This window comes from Hipposideros armiger, unplaced genomic scaffold (assembly GCF_001890085.2).
Source record: "Hipposideros armiger isolate ML-2016 unplaced genomic scaffold, ASM189008v1 scaffold_267, whole genome shotgun sequence".
NCBI classification, from domain to species: Eukaryota; Metazoa; Chordata; class Mammalia; order Chiroptera; family Hipposideridae; genus Hipposideros; species Hipposideros armiger.
This window is the reverse complement of record NW_017731617.1, coordinates 156,876-183,416: the sequence shown is the minus strand read 5'-3', so window position 1 is coordinate 183,416 and position 26,541 is coordinate 156,876. Positions and strand designations below refer to the sequence as shown.

The 26,541-nt window shown below is 45.0% G+C and overlaps 1 protein-coding gene across 1 annotated transcript; it reads left to right on the top strand.

Annotated features, from left to right (window-relative positions):
* On the top strand, positions 1-26,395 carry TNFSF8 (TNF superfamily member 8). The gene is made up of 4 exons (XM_019656842.1): positions 1-494; positions 10,863-10,905; positions 22,841-22,912; positions 24,368-26,395. Exons 1-4 carry the CDS (start codon positions 300-302, stop codon positions 24,760-24,762), a joined length of 705 nt encoding a protein of 234 aa, XP_019512387.1. The 5' UTR covers positions 1-299; the 3' UTR covers positions 24,763-26,395.
* The last annotated feature ends 146 nt before the right edge of the window (positions 26,396-26,541 follow it).

Here is a 26,541-nt window from a genome sequence, read left to right as displayed (position 1 = left end):
TTAGGGAAACCGTCATTTTCCTACTCGCCCTCTGAAATCAGCCACCTTCTCTGTAGCTACAGTTTCTCTGCACTCAAATTAATCCCTGGCGATGAAAAATGAGCCTTCCCCCCACCCCTGCTGCCGCCTTTCGCCTCACGCCCCCAGAGAAGAGTTTCTTCGCAAGGCAGCCGGTGAAGGTTTTTTTCCAAGTCACATGATCCAGGATGCAGGGGAGAATCCTTCTTGGAACCGAGATGGGCCCAGAACCGAATTAGATGAGGAGAGATAAGGTGTGATGTGGGGAAGACTATATAAGAATGGAGCCGGGGCTGCAGCAAGCATTCAACCGAATGGCCCCTGCTCAAGACACAGCCATGCATGTGCCAGCGGGTTCTGTCGCCAGCCACCTGGGAACCACTAGCCGCAGTTACGTCTACTTCACCATGGCCACGCTGGCTCTGTGTCTCGTCTTTGCTGTGGCAACCATTATGGTGTTGGTAGTTCAAAAGACGGTAAGTAGACTTCTCTTTGCCGCCTTTCCTTTCTGGTTTATGTTTACTTTTCCCCAGAGAGACAGCCTTGGGGATCAACGAATAAATTAGTCGACAGTGGGGGGGGGGAAGTACATATATCATGTAGACAAAGGGAGAAAAGAAACAGAAACTCAGCTCTGAAATAGTTTGGCTTTTTGAGAGACAAATTTGTTGAGCCATCCATCATCTCAAACGTTTCCAGACTCACATGAGCCAAAAAGAGGGCAGGAGAGCTGTTAGCTTTGAGAAATGAAGGTTTAAATCCTGCTGAGCCAGAGACTCATAGCAAAGAAGGAAGCAATAGGGACACTTTGTAACATATTTGCACAACTTGTTATCACATCTTCAACATTGTCAGACCAGGTTTCGAGGTCCTATATTCTTGGTCGAAATGTTCCTGAGATTTCTGAGGCCTCATCCATTGCCAAGAGCTTTTTTAACAAGGAGTTAAGTTTCGGAGGCCAAGATGTGTAAGGGAAGGAGGCAAGAGAGAAGACCAGAGCTGCTTAGAGCTTTGGGCAGTTGGCGTTAAAGCCCACAGGACACATTGAAAGCTTGCTTCTCAGTCACTGCTTTGAAGAGTTGAGGGTGTCACAAGAAACAGAGCCGAGAGGCAGAAGAACCCAGCAATGTTTTTAACACCTGTTCCCTCTGAGGCTGCTCCTGGTACTAAAGCTCCAAGCAATTATGGGTACACGCTGTCGAGTCAAACTGTCTCAGGACATGGACTTTGTTTGAAGTAAATGGTAAAATTAGTTGTACAAACAGAAGAGATGAAGGAAGCAGCTGCTTCCTATTTTAGGAAATTCATGTTTACAGAGAATCCACCAGTATTATTACAGAAAATACTGAGAGTATATATTGCTCATGAATGTTTTTAATGAAATCAAGGTTTTGTTAATTTAAGATCTCTACCCCATCTCCACCCTGCCCACATGAGAACGTTTCTGTTTATTCCTTCATAGCTCCCGTTTTTCACGGTATTGCAATCCTGCAGAACCTGTCCTTCAGTTGTCTTAGGCTGAATGCTTTATAACTTTGGGATTACTAAAAAAAAAAAAGCAAAAGCAGGAAAGGAAACGGGATTGGTATCTTTTCTGAGTGTCTGCAAGCTTTGAAATTTAAACGAAACTCTGAGGCTCATATCTCCATAGAAGTGAAAGAAAACAGAACTGCGAAAATTTGATTTAGGTAGTAGAATTTATGAGACCCGCCACTGAATAGCCTTATCCACATCTGCTAAGAATAATACTCTTGAAAATATTCTAGGGCTTTTTTCTTTAGAGGCCCTATAATTTCGGTAATGCTAATTTTATATAAACCAGAGGTGTATTGTTTTACAGCAATGGCCAAAGAAAAGAAATTGAAGTGGTGTTAAGAAGGTTTTTAGTTAAAGGTTGCATCTAGCACTGGAGAGAGAGAGTGAGAGCAAGAGAAAGAGAGAGCAAGAGAGAAAGAAAAACAAAGAAAAGAAGAAAGGGAAATACAATACGGGGCTGGGGGGTGGGGTGATGGTGACACCTAGCTAGAGAGAGCCCCAGAATGGTTCTTATCCAAATCCCAATTTTAGTTGAATTGATTCTTTTCATGGAGGGACCGGTGTGGATCTTTCTGCCTCATTTTTATAGATATGGAAAGTGAGGACCAGAAAGGGGACAGGGCTTGAACTAAGTCATCCCGAAAAAGTGGTGGAGTCAAGACTGCTTGATTGTTTCATGAGATCAGCATTCCCCTTTCCAGTACAGACAGCTGCAGAAGCACGAAGAAACCTTGTCCCCAGCCTTCTCTCGGGAGCTTTAACTTCTTGTGCATCCGTTTCCTTAACTTAGCCCTCATGTTTGGATATGAAGTTTCACTTGACAATCTGATTGTATGGTTTGGTGCGCTGTGATTTCTTAGCCTGAGGAATACCAGTGACTTAAGCATTGTGATCTTAAGTGTTACTGTTTTACACACATCATTTCCAATACATTGTTCCGATATTAACTGTTACAAGAGATAAGAGAGTTATCATCCCCTTGAGCGCAAGCTATCAGGGAAGGCTTCCTGAAGGAAGAGGGAATGCAGGCTGACTTTCCGATAGGTAGAACTTAGACAAATGAACAGACACTAACAGGACTTCTGGTAAAGAAACCAATGGGAGATGCCCAAGGAATTTAAACTCACATGCCAATTATTAAAAATGGAATGGGTTGAAGGTCACAGAGCACTCTATGTGTGACGCTGGACAGGGGCAGGGGTGCAGGACCGTGAGAATGGCTTTACTGGCCTCAGAAGTCACAGTTATAGGGAGGAAGACACATGTACACGCAAAACTCAAACAAAGTAAGTCATAATGTATAGTAAGTGATGGAAGGTAGGCACCTAGGGCTACCGTGAGACCCTGAGTTATGCAGACAGAACATTTTTTCCAGGCAAGCTTAAGAAAAACTTCCCTGGAGATTGGAGTTTCAGGTCAGCTTGAGAAATACAGAAGGTGCCAAAAAAATGCATACACATTTTAAGAAAGGAAAACAACTGTATTAAAATTGTGATAATATATACCGATAACAAAAGATGAATACAAGTTATGTGTGTACATTTTTTTGGCGCCCCCACCCCCACCCCCGGTGTGTATAGTTTCAAACAGGTGGAGAAGGAGATCGGAGGAGAGTGTACAGAACAGGATGAGCAAAGGGATGGAGAAGAGAAGACATGAGGCATGTAGGGAAATCAGCAAAGATTGTCTTGAGATTTGGCCTGAAGATCAAATAACTCCAAGGTCAAACTCCTTGGGTGAAAGACAAAGAAGGAGCTTAGATTGCAGTCTCAAATATTTACTGAGCATCTACTGTGTGCAGGAGATTGTTCTAAGCAATGGGGATATGGCCTCGAACAAAGCCCACAAAAGTCCTGCTTTCGTGTTGCTCTTGGAACAGTAGTCTAGTAATGTTTCTCAGTCTCTGTGGTGGTTGTACTCCGTTTTATTTACATTTAAGCCAGTATATTTGTTCTAAAACATTGTGTTCACATGGTTTAAGAAAAGAAACCAGGAAACACGGGGAAAGAAAGAAAAGTAAAAATCTCTTACACGCTCCCCCACCAACCACCAATCTCTCTTTGCTGAGATAACCACCATGAACAGATTCTTCCTTGTCCTTCCAAAAAAAATCTGTGTATCTACAAATATTCAATACACACACATCATTATAGTAAGCTCATAATTTTGCTCCTTACGCGATCCACTTGATCGTGTATGTTGGAGCTCTTTCCACATCAACACATGGAAATCCACCTCCTTTTGAGGAGTTGGCTAGTATTCTATTGTATGACTGCTTCATAATTTATCTTATCTGTGCCTAGGGAAGGATACTTGTGTTTTTCTCTAGAACTTTTCCTGCTGTGCATGTCTGTGGGATAAATTCCTAACAGTGGGAATAGAGTATATATTTTTCTATTTTTCACTCCAACAAATATTGTCACTCGGCTTCCAAAGAGATTGTAGTCTTGAGAGAGTAAAAGTACTACCAAGAAAGAGACACTTCACCTCAATATGGAAAGAAAGAAAATTGATTTATTGAAAGTACACACATATGTGTCAGAATGAAATTTCACACAATTTAGACAGCAAAGCAAAAGGGACAATAAAAGATAAAAGTTTTCATCTCCTCCAGAGACAAAGGGTTAGACAGGGAGGTAGGCTGCGAGGTTGACCCCAGAAGTGTTTCCGCTTCAAGGAGCTCTGTGGTCTTCAGTCTTAGGGACATCCCTGTTATAAACCTAGAGACTGGCTTATCCAGCCCCTGGACAGATCTATCCAAAAAGGTTAGAACAAAGCAAAAAGGCTCAGGATCGTTAGGTTTTCAAGGGGACACTTTCTAGAAAGAAGAGAAAGCAACTGTCTCCTTTCTCTTCATAAGCAAAGAAAATATTTTTTAAAAAAACAATTGTATTTTTATAGTACCCCTCTACCTCTTCATCAAGAGTGGAGCAGAATGCCTGTTTAGGGATGTGATCAGTGGTGGTGGTGGTGGTGGTGGTGGTGGTGATGGTGGTGGTGGTGATGGTATGGCTTTTTGGTTTGCGTTTAAGTTCAGATAACATATAGGGGTGAAATGCAATGCCCTGTGATGCTTCCCTCATCCAAGTTACGCTCTTCAATGCATTTGATTTATCCATCAAAACATCCTCTGAAAAATCTCAGGGTCAGGATTTGTGTTGGGCTGTGACAGGAGGACTAAGTGAACAGCGAAGGATGGCTGTTTTCTGGGAATTCTCTAGGTTGGGGAGATGAGGACCAAATACCAAAGAGCTTGAGTCCAGAGCATAATGACACAGAACGCCACAGACCGGAGGAAAGAAAGACAGTTTCTGCCTGGAGTAAGAAGAGCTAGGATAGAAGCTGAGCATCCTCCAAGAATTGGAAGGAGCATGTCTTATGCCCCAAGTTTTATTTGGAAAAATTTTCAAGGCTACAGTAAAGTAGGATGGTAAATACTCATATAACCTTTCACCTAAATTTGCTGCGTTAATATTCGCTGTGTTTGTGCTCTCTATATACATATGAAAGTAAGTTGCATGAAGTGTGACCTTTCACTTAGACATATTTCAGCCCCCATTTCCTACTTACTGAAATGACATCATCATAGCCAAGAGAGTTAATGTTAATTTAGTAATATCATCTAATAATGATATGCAGCCCATATTTTAACTTCCCCACTTGTCCAAAAATATCTTCTACGTCTATTGTGCTTTGTTTTGTTTGAGAATCCAGAATCCACTCTCAGGTCACAAACCACATTTGGTTATGTCTGTTTTAATCTAGAACATTGCTATTTAAGGGTGGTCCTGGGAGCTTGTTAAAAATGCAGACTCTCAGGCCCCGCTCTAGACCCACTGAATCAAATGCTGCATTTTAGCAAGGTCCCTGGGTGATCTAAAGGCACATAAAAGTTTGAGAAGCAATGAGCTAACCGTTTTCTCTGCCCTTTGGTGTTTGTTTTTTATGACATTGATTTTTTGAAGGGTCCAGGCTAGCTCTGTTATAGAATAGCTCATGTTTTGGACTTGTCTAAAGGTTCACTCATGATTATATGCAGATGAAATATTTTTTGCCAAGAATAGTACTTAGATAATGTTATATAACTTCTTATTGTAATAAAGCTAGAGGTACATGTCAGGTTGTCCCATTATGATGATAATGTTTAAAAGCACTTGATTAAAGGTGGTGACCACTGGCTATCTCTTTTGTAAAACACTTTTTTTTCCATATTCTTAAGTAATAGGGTAATACTCTGAAGATATAGAAATACCCTTTTTTTCAGTGGTTTTGGCACTCTTTGATGACCATCGTCTGAATTAGCTAATACCGAGGGTAGAAGAATAATGATTGCCTAATTCTACCATTCGTTTCACACTTACTCGCTAGCATTCTTCAATGGAGAGCATATCTCCATTGGAAGTAGGGTGGCAGGTGGAGTTGGGACAGGGCATTCCAGGAGAGGCACATACAACCCAGAGGAAGGCAAGCCCAGGTGTGAGGAGAGGAATGGCGGAGCCAGAACAGTGGTCACTCCCGACTGCACAGGGGAGCAGCAGGAGTAGAGCTAGGTGGCAAGAAGCACTGGCAGAGGAAGCACTGGAGAGGATAGGATGCCACCTCCATCAGCAGACTAGGAAGATTTCCAAGCCCATATATGAGCTCAGTTCCACACTCATCCTCCTATTGCCATCCCCCATTCCTTGGTAAAGGAAGACCTTGGGTGTTCTGTTTGCCTGTTGAGTAATATCTTGCTATTCCAAGTGTGGTCAGTGGCCCCGCAGCCCTAGCATCATCTGGACACTCATTAGAAATGCAGAACCTATGGGCCCATCCCATATCTACTGATTCAGTGTCAACATTTTAAGAAGACCCACCAGTAGGAGAAGCACTGCTTTAAGCCACTCTATTCCAATCTCTACTTTCACTAACCATACCAAGACAAACACTGCCAACAAAAATCACTGTCTTCCTGGGACTTTTCTGTGACCTTCATCCACTTTTCTCAGAGAGTCTCAGGAGGATTTTCTGACCCAGCTTCACCCTGACCCATCCTAGAGAGGCAACGTGGCATGCCTTCCATCCAAGTCAACACACCTGAGTTTAAATCCTTTCCCTGCTATTTACCATCTGTGAGACCTTCCATAATCATTAAGTCACTTCTCCAAGTCTTAGTCAATCACTAAATCTTGGGCTAAAGCATTTAGCCCAGGAGGACTGAGCACCCTCATTAAGTGTTTAATCACATTAGTTGTAAAGTAAGAGGCATGTTCCTGGCAAAGATCTCTGTGGCCCACCGGATAAGACAATGTGAGACCAGTGAGGAAGGAGACATGAAATCCCCCGGCCTAGCCCAAGCGTTAGTTGCTTTGGGCCATTTTCAATCAGAGAGGGCATCTCCTGTCCAAAGCAAATTTGAGAGCTATTTATCCCTGCATAGCATTGCTCTGTGAAAGGATAGGCTTTCAAGGTATTGAGGCAAATTAAACATGGCATTAGGATCAAGAGAGTAGCCAAACTATGGTACCATTTTTAAGCACTCAATCACATTTTATATATAACATCTATGTCCTCAGTGGAGGGAAGGATTGTTAGCTCTGTAATAACAATGATTAAAAGAAATGAGAAAACAGAGTCCTAGACAGGGAAGGTGATTGTGATCCGGTCATTGTACCTGGGGACAAGCAGATTAAATGTGACAGTTCCTCCCTCCACATCCAGAAACCCAGAGTCTGAACCAAAAGAACAAATACACTGAAGGAAGTGTAGCTGGTCGGTAACCATGGTGATGAAGCTTCCTGAGCTACCCAGTGGAGTTAAGAATGACAACCTGGGAGGGTCCATTTGCTTGTGTCTGTGTCCAGCCATATTTCGCCTCAAAGCCAAGTCACTGTGCAAGATGGTCCACAACTTCCCAGCCAGAACCCAGATCCCCAGGCAAGATTTGGGCGAGAATTCTAGGACTGGGAGGTACCTACCAAAGAGAAGTCGATGGGCAGCACTTAGCATAGTGCCTAGGACAGAAACAGTCCTCAGAAAACCTTGAAAGATTTTCTATTTCCAAATGCAAGAACTGCTAATGGGAGGGGAGTGGAGAAAAGAATGCGCTTTCTTACCCTTGGCTTCTGAATGAAGATAGCCACTTCTCCTGGGGACATGGAAGAGGCACCAGAGAGCCTGTCCAGCATCTACCACTGACTCATGGGTGTCTTGGTTTCCTCTTCTGTAAAATCAACCTGATAGACTGAAAGATGTCTGGGTTGCCCTCTGGCTCTCATTCTCTGATCTTGTCTACCATGGGCAGCCAGGGGAGCTGGGAGACCTTGTCCCAGCAGCTCTTCAAGACAGGAAGAGTCACACTTCTGCCTTGGATGCCCTGGGCTCTGTGTGAAGGTTTAAACACCAGGACTCTTTCCTGCACTAAGATGCTTTGTTTTTGAAGTTAGGAAACCAGAAAGCTGTCAAATCGCAGACAGAGGCCCCCTTTGACCCCCAAATAAATTAGTTCTTCCTCCCGGATATTATCTCTTATACCCTTGCTACTTAATGTGTGTTCTGTGGGGCCCGGGCCATCAGCATCACCTGGAATCTGGTTAGAAATAGACTGCTGGGCTCCACCCAAACCTGCCCAGTCAGAATTTGCATTTTAACCAGTGCCTGGAGAGTACCGGAGTCCACCCGCCCCCGCCTTATCTGCAGTATCACTTTCCTCGGTTTCAGTGACCTATGGCCAACCATGGTCCAAAAATATGAAATGGAAAATTCCAGAAATAAACAGTTTATAAGTTTTAAATTGCACACCGTTCCGAGTGGCACAATGAACTCTTGCGCTGGCCTGCTTCACCCTGCTCTTTCTCACCCAGGATGTGAATCATACCCCTGTCTAGCATCTCCGTGCTGTATACACTCCTGCCCAGCCGTTTAGTAGCCACTGTCACAATATCACAGCACAGTGCTTGTGTTCAAGTAACCCTTATTTTACTTACTAATGGCCCCAAAGCTAGCAGTAGTGATGTTGACAATTCGTATGTATATATAGGAAAAGCCATAATATATATATAGGGTTCAGTATTATCCACGGTTTTGGGCATCTACTGGGGGTCTTGGAATGTATTCCCCTCAGATAAAAAGGGACTACTGTACCATCTCGAAACACTCTCTTTTCCTTCATAGCTCTTGCCACAACATGCAATTCTAATGATATATTTATTTGTATAGTCTAAATAACTGCTTTGACGACTTAGCCATAAAATCCACAAGATGTCTTCCAATAACTAACATCATGCCTGGCTCACACACCAGGTGCTCATGCAATATGTGCTGAATACATGAGTCTCTGGTGTTTCCCCAACTGCTGGCTGCCCCTGGGGTGGCTCCACTGATTTTGCTGTTCTAGCGTTCTCTCACTGTACCTGGATACTTTCCTGGGCAGCCGACGAATGCAACAATCTTAGCACCACATCTAAACATAGATGTTTTTCTTTGTGCATTTGAACAACACTCTCACCGATGGTCATGCTTAGCAGTAGATCAAATTTTGAAATGCTGTGTGCTGTCTCAGAGAGGCAACACAGAGGGGAAGTTTGTGATGTCAGGCTTTCCTACGAACTGCATGCGTAAGTGAGAGACCACAAATGTGCAGCATTGTTCTTAGGTAAAGAGCTGTTGACTAAAGCAGTTATATCATAGAATATTAGACCAAAGAGGGCAGGACCTATGAAGCCAAGTTCACTTTCTTTCCCCTGAAAAGCTGAAGCCCAAAAGTTTATACTGACGTCTGCCATCTCCATCAGTGTGATGCCAGGGCTTTACCTTCAGGAGTCATCCCGGACTCATCACCACCCACTGGGGCTGGGGAAGAGATCCACTTACCAGAAAAAAGGAGCCATTAGTGCAGCGGTTCTCAACCTGTGGGTCGCGACCCCTTTGGGGGTCGAACGACCCTTTCACAGGGGTCGCCGGGTACTCGTATGTGGGCGTATCTGCATGTGGGCCTGGAGACGGATAGAGGAGCAGTGTCTCGGTTCCTAAGACCATCGAAAATATGTGTTTTCCGATATTCTTAGGTGACCCCTGTGAAAGGTTGAGAACCGCTGCATTAGTGGAAAGCAAAGCACAGACCCCCTTGGGAAATGGCAGAAGGAAGGGGGAACTCCAGATGGTCCTCAGGGTTTGGACCAAACATTAAGAAAATAAGATATGGGCAGAGGCTGGCAAGGTGGTGTCACCATGTGAATGCTCACACCTCTCTAGGTCTTTATTAATATTCCGAATCAATGCACTACAGGAGATTTTCAACCTGCACAGGTCAAAAGATGAATAAGATACGTCATTTCTTCCTGGCAGGACACCTGAGGAGTGTCATAATGGCTGAGGTGGGGAGTAGAGGGAGGGAGACTGGGTGTGAAAAGTTAGTCTCTGAAGACCTCGTTAGTGGGAGAAAACGCGCCCATCTGCTCCTGTTGCCTACTTGCTCAGGGCACCCCAAAAAGGCCTCCCTTTTGTCCCTTCCAGTTGCCCAGTCCCGGAGACCCCCCTTCAGAAGACAATCTGTTTCTATCAACCTCTTACTTATCTGTGCGAATATGTATGTATATATTTATGTTTATTATAGAATAAAGAATATAAAATATAAAGTGAATGTATAATAGACATGTGTGTTTGTTTAGGTAATATGTTTATAAATATTCGGGTATTATATTCAAATTTAAACTTGTAACAAATCCAGAGGACAGGGACTCAGTTTAATTATTTATGGTGTCCTCACAATGCTTGGCATATAAATACTCAATTAATTCAGAATTTCCAACCACAGGAGAAATAGAAATGTACCTTCCCAGGTATGTTTACAACCTACTTTTACTGTATGATGAATCAAAGATGGAAAAAAAACCCACATATATTTATATACTGCATTTGATTGTTCTTATGTTGACCGAAGGGGGTAAAAATAACGTATGTGGAGGTGAAGGGAAAAAAAAAAAAAGCACTGGACTGGGAGTTGAGCTGCCGGTTCTGGTCTGCGAGCTGCCACAAACGTTTCATTTTACCTCTCACAGCCCCGGGTTCTTCACCTGTGAAATGTGGATAGTAATCTTCAAATTATTTTCTGATAGTCAGGTTGTCAAGCAAATGGAAGGGCAAGCTCATTATAACTAAGTCAGTGAATTGAACTTTAAAAATTTAAGAGTCAGATGGAATGTAAGTTCTAAATTACACAGCACTCTGAGGACAACCAAAATGAAAAAGAAAAAGATGAGTTGTTTCAATTGAATGTCATCCTTCTCACACTGGTGTTTTGTGTTTTTTTTTTCTTTCTTCCCTTCTAGGACTCCATTTCCACCCCAACGGGCCAATTTTCCCTTAAAGGAGGTAAGACCTTGAAATCAGGAGTAAATGTGTAGTGAATCATGCATGTCACATCAGAGTTGACCGATAACCAGAAACATCATGACAGTGCCCAACAGAAAAGTGGGTAAAGGTGGAGGTAGGGGCTGCTCAGGGCAGAGCTGATGCATCTTGATTCATCTGAGTGTCTCTGATCTGTACGCTCATCCCCACTAGTCTCCCACCAGCCCTCGACTCTCCCACTGATGAAAATTCTACCTCTGGCATAGGCCGTCGCATGGACACGGATAGGGACGCAAAGCAGTGTTAACAGCTTGCAATCGGGAGTCAGGGAAACATGGGTAAGAATCCTGGCTCTACGTCTCACCTGGGAGCCTCAGTTCCTTATCTACAAAATGGGAATAATAATTCCTACCTCAAACCTTCTCCTCTTCCCCTCCCCACCACATATTTCCTATCATTGAAAAGTCACTAATGAATGCATTGCCTCTACTAGCCCCAGAAGGCTGATGTGCAGAGTTAGGCTAACATTGAAGATGAAAAACTTTGAGATCATCTGATTAATGTTTTCATTGCACAGGGTAGAAGTAAAGCCCAGTAAAGTGTTGTGTCCAAGGTCATATGGAGCCCAACCTAGAAGCCTGATGTCCTCATCTCTAATCCCATGTACATTAACTCATCTCAGTCCTACAACCTTTAGAACCTAGATAGCAAGCACAGCTGGATAACCAGACAACTTCAAGAAAAAAAAGAGAGAGAGAGAGCTAGCGAGGAAGGGTGGGTCATCATAGGCATCTAGGTAGAGACACCAGGGTATCCTTGGGAACAGAGGACTTAAGTCTCTGGACACAGCCCCTCACACCAAGAGCATCACGCTTGGAGTTGCCTTTGGGATACCCTTAGCCATGCCTCTTCTGCTATCTGTCACCCAGCAACTTAGAAAGTAGGGGCAAAAGGCCCCAGACAGACAAGCATTCTGGATCTTTCAGGTGTGACTAATCATTACAGCTCTGTCAACCATCTCTTAAAATTTGGCTGGAATTACTTAGCGTGCGACCTCAATTCCCATAACACCTCTGTAGACTGTCCCATTCATGTAACATGGAGCATGGCATAATGCAGAGGTAAGCAAACGTTTTCTGTAAAGGACCAGATAGTAAAAATGTTGGGCTTTGCAGACCATGGGGTCTCTGTTGCAACTTGTTGGCTCTGCCATTACCGTGCAGAAGCAGCCGTGGACTCCATGCCCTTGAGCAGGGACAGCTAAGGGCCCATAAAATTTCATTTATAGGATGAGGTAGTGGGCTGGCTTTGGCCCACAGACCAGAGTTTGCCTACCTCTGTGATGGAAACGGCACAGGCTTTGGCAACAGAACATGGAGCGTTGCAAGAAGCCAAGGGCACTGAGCAAATGTCAGGTCCCCTTCCCCACTCCCACCATTCCACAACCACATCCACCTGGATTTTCTAAGTAAGACCAGCGTTTTTCAGCTTTAGAGGAGGGGAGGCACTCTTGAACAGGAATGTGATCTCAATGACAAGGACAGTTCTGATTAGGCTTGTGACCTCAGCCCCTCTGGATCTCAGCTCTGCAGCTGGAGAGCATTTCCCTTGTTGGTTGCCAAGCACAGGGGCACTACCTAGTGGTTCTGCCCCTACAATGGTTTTCACCAGTCATGAGTGGAAACAGAAAAAGGACAAGGTAGTCCCTTTTGCCCATAGCCAACTATTTTTAATGTAGGGGGACTCCTTTCCTCTGAGAGTATGTCCTTTCCTAAAGTGCTAAAACGTCCACTGTACCAGTCACTGAATTTTCAATTTGCGGCAAATTTCTTTGGTCCATGAAATCCAAAACTATGGGTGCCACGGACTAGATCACTTATCAGATCTTTTTCTTGGCCATCACTGTGAATATCAGAACAGAAACTAATCAAAAACCAACCTCAATTTACAATTCAATGTTTCTGCAACCAGATTAAAACAAAATGCTAATAATAATCCCCATTAAGGCTAAGAAATGTTTGTTAAAGACCTTTCTGTACGTCCCTTGGGTTGCTCTTAGCCTCAGTTTTGGCAGCAATGAGGATTAGTGTGCCCATTTTGCAGAGGAGGAGTTGAGGTGCATGTAATCAAGGCAGCTTGTCTGAGGTCCTCCAAGGAGCTGGAGGCAGAGCAGGGACCAGAGCCCAGGGCCCCTCTCTATTCTTCTGCATGATGTGCTTTGGCCATAAATGGCGGTGACCTTTTGTGTGTGGTCCAGGCTTTCTGCTGCTTGTAATGCAAGTCCACACTGCTTCTCTTAATGTGGCAAACTGCCGACCCCGTAGGAGGGGGAGATGGAAAGAATATGATGGTGGCGTAAGAACGGGCTCCAGAGCCGACCTGCACCGCAGCAGGCTGTTTCTCTAGGCAATTCTGTCACATAATGGCAATGTACTAAATGAACTGGAAAGTTCCTCCAGCTTCGACTCTTTACGATACTCTAATTCTCTTGTTTAATATGTAAATATAGGAAGAAAGAAAAAAGCCTAACAATAACCTTGAGGAAATCTGCAGCCCTGGCTTCCTCTCCCAACAAGTTCCCTCTTAAACAGACATGCGCAGCACATTTTCCCTTTGAAAAATCATTGTAAAATATTCTGGGCAGGGGGGAACCATCTCCCGGAAACTCCTAGGAGGAAGCTCCAGGGGTGGCCTGTGGCTTGTCACTGGAGTGGACCAGGGCAGAAGCCAGACACTTTCCAGGGAGCCCTCTGCCCCGCCAGCCCCCACCCCCCCTCCCCAGGCCCCAGGAAGCAGGGCCAGTGGGGAACACTCAAGTAACTTAGCACAGGGTGACAATTAGCTGCAGAGAAACCAAAGAAAACCGAGCCCTTCTGGTAGTGAGAGGATTTCCAAGTCCTAACACAGGTGTCCTATTCCTGGCCAGGAGAATGGTCACCAGCACACTGCCACCCCCACCCACTCCATTGTGCTTGGGACTCAGTGGGCCACTCTGGAGGTTGGGCAGAAACTGTGGACCGGGAAGAGCACCGAGAGAAGAACCTTTCTGCACACCCTTCTTCTCTCATCTAGAAAATGGAGTTAAAAAGCCCCCCTGCCTAAAGCAATTGGAGTGTAGAGGCAGACCCTTGTCTGCCTCCTGGCTGAGCCTACGGCCTTCGTCAGGGTCCACCCCATTCTTTCGTCTCCAAGTGAAACGGCCCCCTCCCATCTCACATGCGCTGAGGAACTCAGGAGGGCTGCAGAAAGAGCAAGACTCGTGCTGCCTCTCCTCACTTCTTGTTCCAATTTTCTGTTTGCACCACATTTTGAATCTCACATGAGCTCATGTTATGTGGCTTATTTGTGCAAACCACGGATTACAGACACTTTGGCCTGGATTTCTCCTGAGTTCCCCCAGCACCCCGCCTTTGTGGATAATGAAGTTTGCAGCAGGACTTAGGGCGTTGAGAGACGCTGAGGGGTCAGTGCATTCCATCACAGAGGACAATGCCCACTGACTACTACACCCCTCTCTGATCTCATAAGGCTTTTGCCACTCCAGCCACAGAATTTCTTGACAGATAGCATTCCTCCATGGGGTTCAGACCACCACCGAGCTTTCTGGCCCACTGTCCTTCCTACCAATTTTTATGTTCTTCTCCTCCACACACAGCCCCTCCCCTCACAAACTCTGCAGAAATTCAATTCCACAGACTTTATTTTGCAGAAAGATTGTGGTCACCTTGGTCTTCTCCCAGGCCATCCCAACATTCCCAACAACCAAATGACAGCTCTTTCCTGAACTAGAGGAATTCCGTAGACAAGTTTTCAATCAGTTTTTCTTTTATTTCCTTACTACATATGAATGAGGATCTGGCAGAGTGAAAATTGTGAACATGGGTGGGGCCTGCGCTGTGTGCCACGCACCGGGCTGAGTGCTTTGTGATTCACTCGCGGAGTCCTCACAAGCCCCGAGGATAATTATCATCTCTACCTTATGGGTACGGAAACGGGAGCACAGAGAGGTTTGCTGGCTTGCCTAAGGCTGCACAGCTAACAAGGAGTGAGGCAAGACCTGAAAATTCAGGCTGACTCGCCTTGGAACCTCTTTGCTTAACCAGGACTGTATGGTCAGATGTTTAGTCAAACACAACTGTGCCTCTTTCCAGTGCTCTCACCACTTCTCCAAGGCTAGGAATCGCTCCAACACTCTGTGGCTTCCTCAGCACCTGCTCTGGGCGCTGTTTTCTCGTCACTGAAGCGTGCTCTGTGCTACTGAGCTCTGTCTGGGGGCAGAGAGGGCCATGAGAGTGACCACACATGTGGGTCTTCATGAGAGCTAGGTGGTGGGGGGCATCAACATCCCATGACAGGTGATACAGAGGCTGAAGTGAAGCCCTAGCTTTGCAGCTAAATAGTCACGAAACCCGAGACGATTTCCTCCTTCCCCAGCTTGCCAGTTAGAAGAGGTTTGTGTTTCCTGTGAAGGCCATGTGGCCCCTAATGTCCGAAGGGACGTGGAGGCCCTGAGGAAAGCGCCCGACCACAAATGGGTCCCAACAACCCCTTCTTGGCATCCCCCACCCTAGCCTGAATTCAGTCTCCAGCCAAGCGAGAGACACAACGGGCAGAGAACTGGGTTGAACTCTGGAATATCTACATTCCAGTCCTGGGACATGAAACAACTCACTTTCCCTCGCAGGGACTGGGATTTCTTGTTTTCTAAAGTGTCAGGTGTGATGGGGGCAAGCCCGGTGACCTGACCCTGGCATGGACCTTGCTTGGAGTATAACATTCCGGGACTCAAGCAAATACCTGAAGATTCTATGACCATTTTACTGTTCTAACAGCTTCCAGTTTCTGCCTGGCTTGGCAGGCTACCCTCCTCCCCACTTCCCCTGCTAAAAAGAAAATGTGGGCATTAAGAGAGATTGAGGAAGGTTGGCTCTCTAATTGTACTTAGCAAACCCAGCCCAAAAGAAACAATAGAAGCTGCCTATTGAAAGCAATGAAACTAAACCACTGAGACTGGCCACTCACCAATCCTCAGCTGCCCCTGATGCCATACGGCCATGATCCAGGTGGTCACAGTCCCACCAGCACTCCGCCCTGGCAGCGGAAGAGGCAGGTAGAGGGGCAGCCCTCTTCCCTAGCAAGACTGAAAATAGCAGAGACCTCACCACTCTCAGACGGGTCCATCTGTCTCTAGATGCCTAACCTGCTAGTCGTTGTTGCTTTTCTTTTTTCTTTTTTCGTTTTCTTTCTTTTTTCACAGCAAGTGGGGGCACCTCTGCTCAAATGGTAAATTGCTTTTCAGATAGTCACAGGCCTCAGAGAGCCCGTTTGCTTCTCCATTGACTTTAAACACACTCACTCCAAACCCACTCTTAGGCGTGCTGTCTTTTTCCTAAGGCAGAGCTAGAGAAATCAGGAATCTCTGTACACAAAATAAATAAATAGATAAATTAGGAAATGGGTCACTCAGAATAAAGTGGAGTAGCGTCCTGGGGAGGCCAGCTAGAGTGTTAAAGGATCTATAATGAATCCCCACTGCCAAGAAGAGAGAAGAGTGAGGAGACAGGAGATGCAGGGGAGGAGAGGAGAAGGCAGAGGAGAGGGGAGGGGGTAGCAAAAAAAGAGAGGGAAAGGAAAAAAATATTCAGGCCACTGAGAGACATTAAAATGTACACTTGAATTTAGCTCATACAAATGACAAGTCTCTAAATCCACAGAAAATCCTCATCTTTCAAATGCTTTGAGGAAGGGAAAGAAAGAAATAGAGGTGGGGGAAGGGGGAGGGACAGAGGGAGAGTGGGAAAGCAGGCCTATTTCTCACACTGGCTCCATTATTTATTTCATCTAAGCCCCGGACACCACATGTGTTGACTTAAATTTCTACAAACCCAGCAGTGCAAGCTCTGGACCAAGGAAGGGAGCCAACCAGTATTTATTAGATTTTGAGTGGTGGACACAAAACTCCTTGTTCTGCGTTATCTCATTTAATCCTCCCAGCACCTCTTTAAGGGAGGTTATTATTATCCTCACTTTGGGAAGAATTCAAAGAGGCTGAGGGACTTGTGCAAAGCCACACGACTTAGTGGCAGAGGTAGAATTTGAACCCAAGCCAGTTTGATCCCAAGCCTAACATTCTAAGATACTTCCGCATCTAGAATACCTAGGAAGTGTTTTCAAAAAGTTATTTAAAATGTTAGCTGGTTTTACCACGTAACTCCAGATTCACCTTGCCTTTTAGATTATAGACTATAAAAGTGCTTCTGAAATGCTCCCAATAATATCAATTCAACCTGCCTTTACTATAAGTGAATTCCAAGGAAATACCCATATACAGTCAGATAGGTTTATCTTACATATTGCAGCAGGTCAGGATTGAAAAGACCCCAAAATCCTAAGGAACCTTCAAGGGATTCAACTGAATTTCAACTTAATCTCAATTTGTATTTACTGATCACTTTCTATGTGCTTAACACTGAGCGTGCAGTTGGGTATTCCCCAAATGCTATTTGTAAACCCAGGGTCACCTAGTTGTCCTTTGTTTAACAGATAATCCCTACTGGCACTTCTCCATCAGTAGTTGGCCTGGTGTCATCAAGGAAACAGTCAATGTAAAGCCAGTTGAAATGACCCTTGGACTAAGGATTCACTTTGATTCTAAATTCTACTGATAATGGAGAGAGCTTCCCCTAGATGTCACTGTTGGGACTCCCCTGGATATTCTGCCAGACGGATGAAACTAAGAAGATAGGACACAATAGATGCAGTGTCAGTAGAATAATTCATCTCCTTCCTGGAAGGATTAAAATATTTTCAACAAATGGAAGGATTCTGCACACTGTCCTGGAAGCATCAGGTGACCTCAAACACTTATGCACATAATTGAGAAACTCTAGTTCAGCAGATAATGCCATGAGCTTTGTTTCAATGAGCATTTCATCAACCACATCACTCTGCTAAGTGGCATTGCTAAACTGTGCCACTATAACAACTAGGAAAAGAGGAGTAGGGGACAAAGGGACTACCATTTGCTGGGTGTGTCCTGTAAGCCACACAACATCCATAATCTTATCACGTCTTCACAACATCCATACATTTGGGTTGATCATTATCCCCACTTTACAAATGCAGCAACAGAGGGTCTATAAGGGGAAGTGACAGGTTTGAAGCTAAAAGCCTTGTCCAGGTGTTTTGAGAAGCACAGTGTCTGTCATATCCTGATACTGACCCAGAAGATGCCTGGCACCTAGACCACATTCCATCTAGCTGCAGTGTTTAGTGTGGTTTGTTTTGCCACTTGGGGCACTGTTGCATCTTAAAGGAAGTCTGATTTCCCCTGACTTATAACTTGGCAGGGTTCAGCACCCAGGACTGAAGTCACCTGCTGGCATTCTCCCCTAAGCGGGACCCCAGAAGGTTCATTAGTGCTTGTTTTCCTAGCACCTCCAGCCATATTGTCAGTTTTCAGTCCCGTGTGTATGATGGTTGCAAACCCATTTCTCCCTACACTTAACCCTCTCTGCTCCGTGAGAAGACCAAATCAGGGGACAGAGCCCTGGGAGTCAGAAGCCCTATGCTCTGAACCCAGTTCTGCCACTAACCTACTGTGGGGTCTTGGGCCAAACCTTCAGTTCCTCTGGGTTCAATCTCCCCACTCAGATAACTAGGGTCTTGGTTAACTCATCACCTAATGGCCCACTCACGTCTAACATTTTGAGATCTCAAGGTAGGGTGTAGTCTTTAGGTTGTCATTATTCTGACTTCTACATCATGATCCTTTCAAACACCTTAAGCAACACCTCTCTTCTGTGCCACTGGCAAGGAAGGTTTCGTTGGCACAGATTTCTCTCAAGGTACCCAAAAAAAGCCCAAAGAAGTTACATGATCCTTCCAGTGGAGTCTAAAGCTTGGGAAAACAGCTGATGAATCTTTCCCATCTGAAGGCCTTGGTCCTCAAAAGAATTCACAGAGTAGTTGAGTTGTCCAAAAGGTGGGATACCCCCACAGAAGGAGTGAGGAGTCCTGGGTTCTGGTCTTGCTTCTTTCACTAAGTCCTGGGGTAAACTAGGACAAATCTACCATGGGGGTCCCATTGGGGAGCACATGTGTCATGTGGTTACCAAGCCTAGACCAGGTGACTTCTCAGGGACCTTCCATTTCTATGAACCATGCAAATCCTACGGAACCAGGCTCTTCACAATTTTGACTGTCCCCAGAGTTAAAATGTTCTGTTCTACCATGGCAGGTGTTGGGCAATCTGAATATGTGAAGACAGTTTCCGAGCTGGGGTGTAGGAACATGCCTGCAATGACAGAGAGTTGGAGAGGGGACTGACTTTACCCTCACTGCAGTCTAGTACAGCTGAGTCTGCACAGCCTGCTAGAATAAGCTAGAAGGGCCCTCTGGGTCATCAGATCCACACTGCTCTTCATCTAGCCAGGGACACTAGAGCCCAGAGAGGGGACATTCCTAGATTCTAACCCCCAAGCTATCAACTCAGCTATGACTTGCAGACAGCTCTCACTTCCCTCACCCAAGAGCTCAGTTCTTCCAACGAAACCCCTCCAGACTCCACACTCAGATAGGAAATGAATGAAACAGGGTGTGTTCTCCTCCCGATGCTCTCAGCATTCAAAATTCCAGAGATATTACAAGATTTCAGCTGCATGTAGCACCACCTATTTATGTCACTCCTTCTTGTCCTCATAACTAAAAAACAAGGTCATATCATGGACTTGCAGGGCAACAGGAGATTCAAGCCACATGAAGTGTTCATGTAGCTCTTGACAAGAGCCTCGCGACCCTCAAAGCTGTCCAACACATCTATGAACAGCACTAACGGGTCAAATATTTGACCTGCCAGCACTGTGACTTCCAGTGCGATTTGTGCATCCTAATGAAGGTCTTCCCATTGCCTCAGCTGAGAAATGGGGATGATAGCAGCGTTGGCCATCAGCTGAGGGGGTCATCTCCTTAAATGTGCACTTGAAGCCATAGTGTTTGGGTCTCACAGAGCAGGCTCCGCTCTCTTCCTGCTGACGCCTTGTCAGATGGTAAAGGCCTCCTCCGGGCTCCTCTTTAGGTTCATCACCCCAATTTATCTACGATTCCTCTGGTGTCCTGAGCCCTGGCCCCCTTCCCTTAGCCAGCTCTAGCAATATCATTCTTAAAGGGGGTTGCCCGTGTTTTTCCTTACCCTTGAAACCATGTAAAAGATTCTTTAAGAAAAATTAAACTACACTATGCCATTTGACTTCAGGAAATGCAAAAGCTTCAAAATAAGGTGTTTTTTTTCCATCCTTGGGTTTCTCAGAATTACAACTGAGGTCAACCCAGCAAACATGCAAAGACCAAAGGGGAAGGAAAAAAAAAGAAGCTGCATGTGTGAGAGGCAAGCCCAGGCTTGTACTTTCACAGTCATCTGTTTACAGCTCAGCTGGTAGATGCCACCTCAAGTGGCATGGTGTGAGGGGGGCCTCCGGCCAGTGAGCAGAGCCTGTCCTTGGCATGATGTGCTGGCCTCAGTCTAGGGCACGAGTTTTATCTTCCTATTTAACCTAAGCTAACCTGCAGAACCAATGGGAGAATTCGGCCAGGTGTGATCCCAACCTAGAGGGGAAAGGCAAGCCAAACATCCCCATTTACCTCATTCATGCCATGAGAACTGACCTGGCATCCACAGAGGAAGGAAGACTGATTAGATGATGCAATTAACAAACATTTGTGGAGTAACTTCTGGGCTGGGCAGTGGGAATTTATAACAGTAGCCTCTTTCCTGCGGTTTCACGGCCTAAGGAAGACAAAGAGGCAAACAGAGGGAAGGGTCAGAGAAGGTTTCCTGGAGGAGATGATTGCCAGGAAAGGCTGCGCTTTAAACAAGTCATCACTTGCCCAGTGAAGGGGGGATTCCCAGTGGAATGGCAAATCAACATCCTGTGTTTGGGGGCACTAGACACCCCCAAACTCCAGTAGGGTGGTAAGCAATGCACTCGGGCATTAGAGTCAGACAGCCTGGGTTTGAATCTCCACCCCACCATTAACTAGCTGCACAAATGCGAACAAGTCATTTAACCCTTCAAGACCTCGACGTCCTTATGTACAAGATAGTAATATTACAGTACTTTTCTTGTGGGGTGGTTATGAGAATTAAGTGAAATGATGCACATGTAGCAAAGTACCTAAGAAAGCGCCATCACTCAATACATGTTTGCTATTATTATTACAACACTGCTATTACTACTATTATTAGTATTGGGACAGAGAGTGTAAGGCAAAGAGAGAAAATGGGGGACGAGAACACAAAGGAACGTGGATGCCATGTGAAGGGGCTTGGCCCTCATCCCGCAGGCACAGTGGAGTCAGAAAGGGGGTTCACGCAGAGAAGAGATGCAGACAGATGTGCCTCTCTGCAAGTCCCCCTGACCTGATGTGCCACACCCAGCAAAGACGAGGCTGGGCCAGAGGGACTCTCAACAGTAGTCGCCGGGCACTGGGGAGTAAGCAGTCCTCAGTGTTGTGCTCTCCACACCCCAAGAGTGTGGGCTGTGGTCTGGAACAGGCAGGGCAACAATGCCCACCGGAGGATGACTGTGAGACAGGATCAGAAATATGGCAGCTGGTCTACCAGCCCGCATCGGCAAAGAGCCCGTTAGCCAGGAACCTCTTTAAGAGGTGAGGGCAGGTAAAGATGAAAACTGCCCCCCAGTTTCTGCCTCTAGCAATGACCTTGCTCAGACAGCAGAGGGAACTCTTCCCCTAACTTTCAACCATTCCAAGTCCCCCACGGTGCTGTGATGGAGACCAGGAGGGACCTTCTCAGGCCTGAGCAGTGAGAAGACTGACAGCCCAGCAGGTACTGCTCAGGGAGATACAGGGAGCAACCTCTCCAGGCATGGTCACTTCAACTGAATCGGCCCATGGTTGCCAAGTTTCTGATGGTTGGGATGAGTGGTCATTTACGATGACATCCAAAAGATCACAGATCTTTTGGTCTATGATCACGTCATAGACCTTCTGGTTTTACAGCTAGGGAAACCAAGGCCCAGCAAAAACAAGGAATTTGCCCAGAATATGTTGTATTCATGAGGCACTGCGAAAAATGTGTAACTTGATTCTTTGCATTCAAAATAGTTACTATAATAAGAAGAAGCTTAAGCGACCATCACTAGGGAATATATTTAAAATGTTTTTATTTCTTATGTGCCATAATGACATAAACATTTTCTCTTCCCCCTGCCAACAAAGCTCCAGATAGCAGTCTCCCTGCTTAGGTCTCTTTGATCCTAGATCCTCTTAAAATTGAACACAAAATCTCCACTGTCTAGCAAAACGGACTCAAGGAGGAAAACTGGAATCAGATAGACTTGGGGGCGAATCTCAGCATTTTTACCAATTTGCTTGACCCTGGGTCACTGACCTTGTCTAGGCATCAGGACCTTGCAGAGTTATTCTGAGAATGAGATTAGCTGCAGTGTATAAAAGTACACAGATCAGTATCCAGTGCATTCTTAAAGGAAGGATAGCAATAATAACTATCAATAATATCATTCTGGTTACCACAGCCTGGATGAATACAACGTGGGACAATGTACTGTCTGGTCCCCAGGCTTTTTTCTATCTGTCAAAAGGACTTAATAATACCTCTCTCATAGAGCTGCTTCAAAGATTAAGTGAGATGAAATATGTAAAGTGACAAGAATGGCACCTGGTAAATACAGGATCTCAGGTCATATTTGTTTCCTTTCCCCAACTTCCATAGTTTTTTATAAAAGCCCAAGGAAAGAAATTTTTTTTTAATCCCAAGGTATTTGACGGCAAAATGAAAACTAAACAGCTTTTTCTTTTGCCCCCAAATGAAAACAGAATGATAATAGTCTCCATCAAAGGGTCACAGAAAAAGATCTGATGTCTCCAGTTCCCAGAGCAGAGAGAGATAGTTAACGTGTGATCTCCTTATTTTTAGGAAATTGCTCAGAAGGCATCTCCTGTATCCTGAAAAGGGCTCCATTCAAGAAGTCATGGGCCTACCTCCAAGGTCAGTATCCAGGAATGCCAACCACAGGAGGGCCACTTTCTATGGCTTTTCTGAAACGTCTAAGCCAGAGGTCACAAGGAGAGGCCAGCGCCAAATGTGGTCTGCCGATGTGTTCTATTTAGCCTGCATGATGTTTTCTATAATTCGAATTGAAATACCTTAGGGAGGAAAGGGGAGAGAGTTAACTGTAAAGCTACAAGGCGCCTCTTTCCTCAGCCCCATTCACTCCCTCATGTTGCCTACTTGGCCTCTGAAAGCACCTGTGTCTCACCTCCACCACCCACTCCGGTCGACTACCTACACGTTGCAGGCCAAGTGCACAGCACTTTTCTTCATGCAAGGGAAGCAGGCTCTTAATCTCTGCCTCTATCTAGTTATTCACAAGAGAACCACAAAATTGCCTTGTCCCTGGATTGACATCTTAATGAACATGTTGGCACAGTTCCGATTTGCATATCGCAGCTCGCTTCAGGTAAGAGGCCCCTTATATTGAAATGATGACAGCCACTTACACTGGAAAAGATGAGATAGGAAGGAGATGGCCAAGATTCTCTGAAGAGCCATTCTGCTCCATTTAGAAATTCAGTTTTGCAGTTAGATTAGTTCTCACTCTTCAATTGAATTGCAACGAACTTTAAAGGGAAAGCATTGAGGCAATTAAAACGAACTCCCCAGCTTCCCAGTTTGGACAGGCACCCTGACCAATCAGTGCTAATTTTCACTTGTTAGAACTCAAAGGGACTTGGCTTCCAACCTGAACGTGTTGGCTTAGAAGACCTGCTAATTCTCTGCTTTTCTATAAATCCCAGCTGGGACGAGCCCCTTAACGTGCATGCAAGGGGTCCACACAGTTGGCTGCACTGTTACAGAGAGGGAGACATTCAAACACTCAGAAAATGAAGGGTTCAAGGATGCATCTTAATGTGAAAGTGAACAGACTGAGATTCTCCTGGACATCTTGATGCCTAAATTAGTTCCTAATTGAACAAAAATGAAGGTCTTATTTCTGGTACTTTGTGCAATGCCTACCAAATAGTAGTCCCCCATTGGGCAAACATTCATTGATTGGTTGAATAAATAAACCTGGTAGTCCAGAATTTATGAGGAATACAGTCCAGGAACTTGTAGTCAGAAAAAGCAAAGGTAGTAATTATAATAACCACAGAATAATATAATAATTAAGTGGAAATCAATTCTATAGGAGGGCAAGTCCAACACCATGTGTGTTCTGACGCTCCAGGGTTCAGCACTAGAGAAAAGGAAGAGGGGCGGTTTTGTACCTGTGCCTTGACTACTAAGCAGCACCTAGAAGGAGTAATACAGGAGATATTCTGGATGACAATATCCTAGGAGACCTGGGCCTTGAACGGGGAACCTTGAATAATGACTTCAATCTTTCCAATTGGCACCCTCAATCTGCCCAATAATTCTATTTTTGCGCCCTTCTCTTTCCAGCATCAAAGCATATAAATAAATCCACGTTGTCTTGGAACAAAGATGGCATTGTCCATGGAGTCACACATCAGGATGGGAATGTGGTGATCCAGTTCCCAGGTTGGTACTTCATTATTTGCCAACTGCAGTTCCTGGTGAAATGCACGGGACATTCTGTCGACCTAAAGGTGGAACTTCTCATCAACGATGTTGTCAAAAAGCAGACGCTGGTGACAGTGTGTGAGTCTGGAGTGCAAACCAAAGACATATACCAGAATCTCTCTCAGTTCCTGCTGGAGCGCCTGCAGGTCAACACCACCATATCGGTCAGGGTGAATCATTTCCAGTATGTGGATACAAACACCTTTCCTCTGGAAAATGTATTGTCCATCTTCTTATACAGTAGTTCAGACTGAACTCTTTCTCCCGGCCTTCAGGAAGAAAGCAACTCTCCGCCATCCAGTACTTTATCCATCCAACACGTGGGCAGAATGAAAACTTTACACCAAGACTGAAACCACAAAGGGTATTAAATAGCATGCTTCTCCTTCTGTCTCTTGGGGAGATACAGCTCCAGGGTTAAAAAGCGGGTTTTTGAGTGAAGTATCTTCCAGAGAGAAGGCAGGGAAGCAATGTGGTGCGGTGGACAGAGCCCCACACGGGAATCAGAAGGCATGGATTTATGCCTCGGCCCAACCACTAACTCGCTGTATGACCTGGAGCTATTCCGTTTCCCTCCCTGGAACTCAGGAACCACATCTGAAAAATGAAGGCGCTGGATCTGAATTCTCTCCAAAGCCTCTTTTCATCTCAGAGAAAACCAGGCTCTCTCATCACAGACCTGGCAGTGTCCTGGAAACCCCCAACCAAAGGAAAGGCCTCCACGCCCGTATAAAAGCAATGGCACTAGTAGCATCTGGCTGCATGTCACCTCAGCAGAGTTAGAATTTGAGGACAAGGTTCAGGACATCTTGCCAAATGGTGTGAGCTGTAGGACCTAAAATGTGTAAAAGTAAGGACCGCCAAACTGACCATCCCAAACCTAAGAGGCCTTCTGGGTATTTGGAAAACCATCTGACCAGGCTTGACTCCATTCCAGTTAAGATTGACAATAAATCAACAACAGACAGTTTCATTCAGCAAATACTCAAATCAATGTGTGGCGATCGAGGTGATGCGGTCATTTGGCCAGGGCATAGCTGCTACCATCTCCCACGTGATCTCTTTCCGTTCCCTGATTCAAACTCCTCTCAGGAAACCATTTCGGTGGAGGGTTTTTAAGGACCCACAAAATTGTTGCTAGACAATGATGCCCCTGAAAATGGTGACAAGAACTGAGCAATGGCAACCTCCTCTCCTGACACGGGGAGCCAGGAGATTTCTCTAGCTGCATCAACCTTTACATCTGTCCATCATCTTGGAAGGAGCATCTTATCTGTTTGAAAGGAACACTGGACTTGAAGTGTAAGCCCCTGCGGTTATATGCCTCAGAAAAAAAATGGGCCCATACCTGCTATGCAAAAGAATGGAGCAAAATCTGAATTCTTCTCAAGAAGAAGGAGAGAAAAGGAAGGAGTAGGAATTCAGGAAAGATTGTTGGAGAGAGACTAAATGAGATTTAAAACAAGAGAAAAACAGCAGCAGTGGTATGGATGAGAGAGATTTGCTAGAACAAAAATGACTGAGGGAAAATTTTAAGTCATTTGCCGAGCAATGTGTTATGTCAACTCCTCCTCGGTCAATGAAATATTCAGTAAAGTCTAGATTTCTCTTTAACACTTTCTGTGAGTAGATTCTTTGGGAGCAGGGGGCATTGAAAGAGTTGTTGAACTCAGCAAGCCAAGTGGTACACAGTAAAAACATAGTTTGGAGGACCCAAAGCTAGAGAATGAGGAGACATCTGGCATGAGTTATACCCTAACTCTACAGGATAAATGAATTTTGCCTGAAACTGACTCATGCATTGTTGAAAAGGTATTTGCAACCTAAGCATGCATAAGCTAAGCACACTTTCTTTTTCTTTTCACGTTTTTTTAAATTAAATTTATTGGGGTGACAATGGTTAGTAAAATTATATAGGTTTCAAGTGTACACTTCTATAATACATCATCGATATATCACATTGTGTGTTCACCTCCCAGAGTCGATTCTTTTTTTTTTTTTTTTAAGCCGAGCCATCCTGCCTCCTGTTGGCA

Bases quoted from the DNA above. Each gene is read 5' to 3' on its own strand.
- TNFSF8 (XM_019656842.1), top strand. From the start codon at position 300: ATGGAGCCGGGGCTGCAGCAAGCATTCAACCGAATGGCCCCTGCTCAA. The intron at 495-10,862 runs GTAAGTAGACTT...CTTCCCTTCTAG, and splicing joins TGTTGGTAGTTCAAAAGACG to GACTCCATTTCCACCCCAAC. The intron at 22,913-24,367 runs GTCAGTATCCAG...TTCTCTTTCCAG, and splicing joins GTCATGGGCCTACCTCCAAG to CATCAAAGCATATAAATAAA.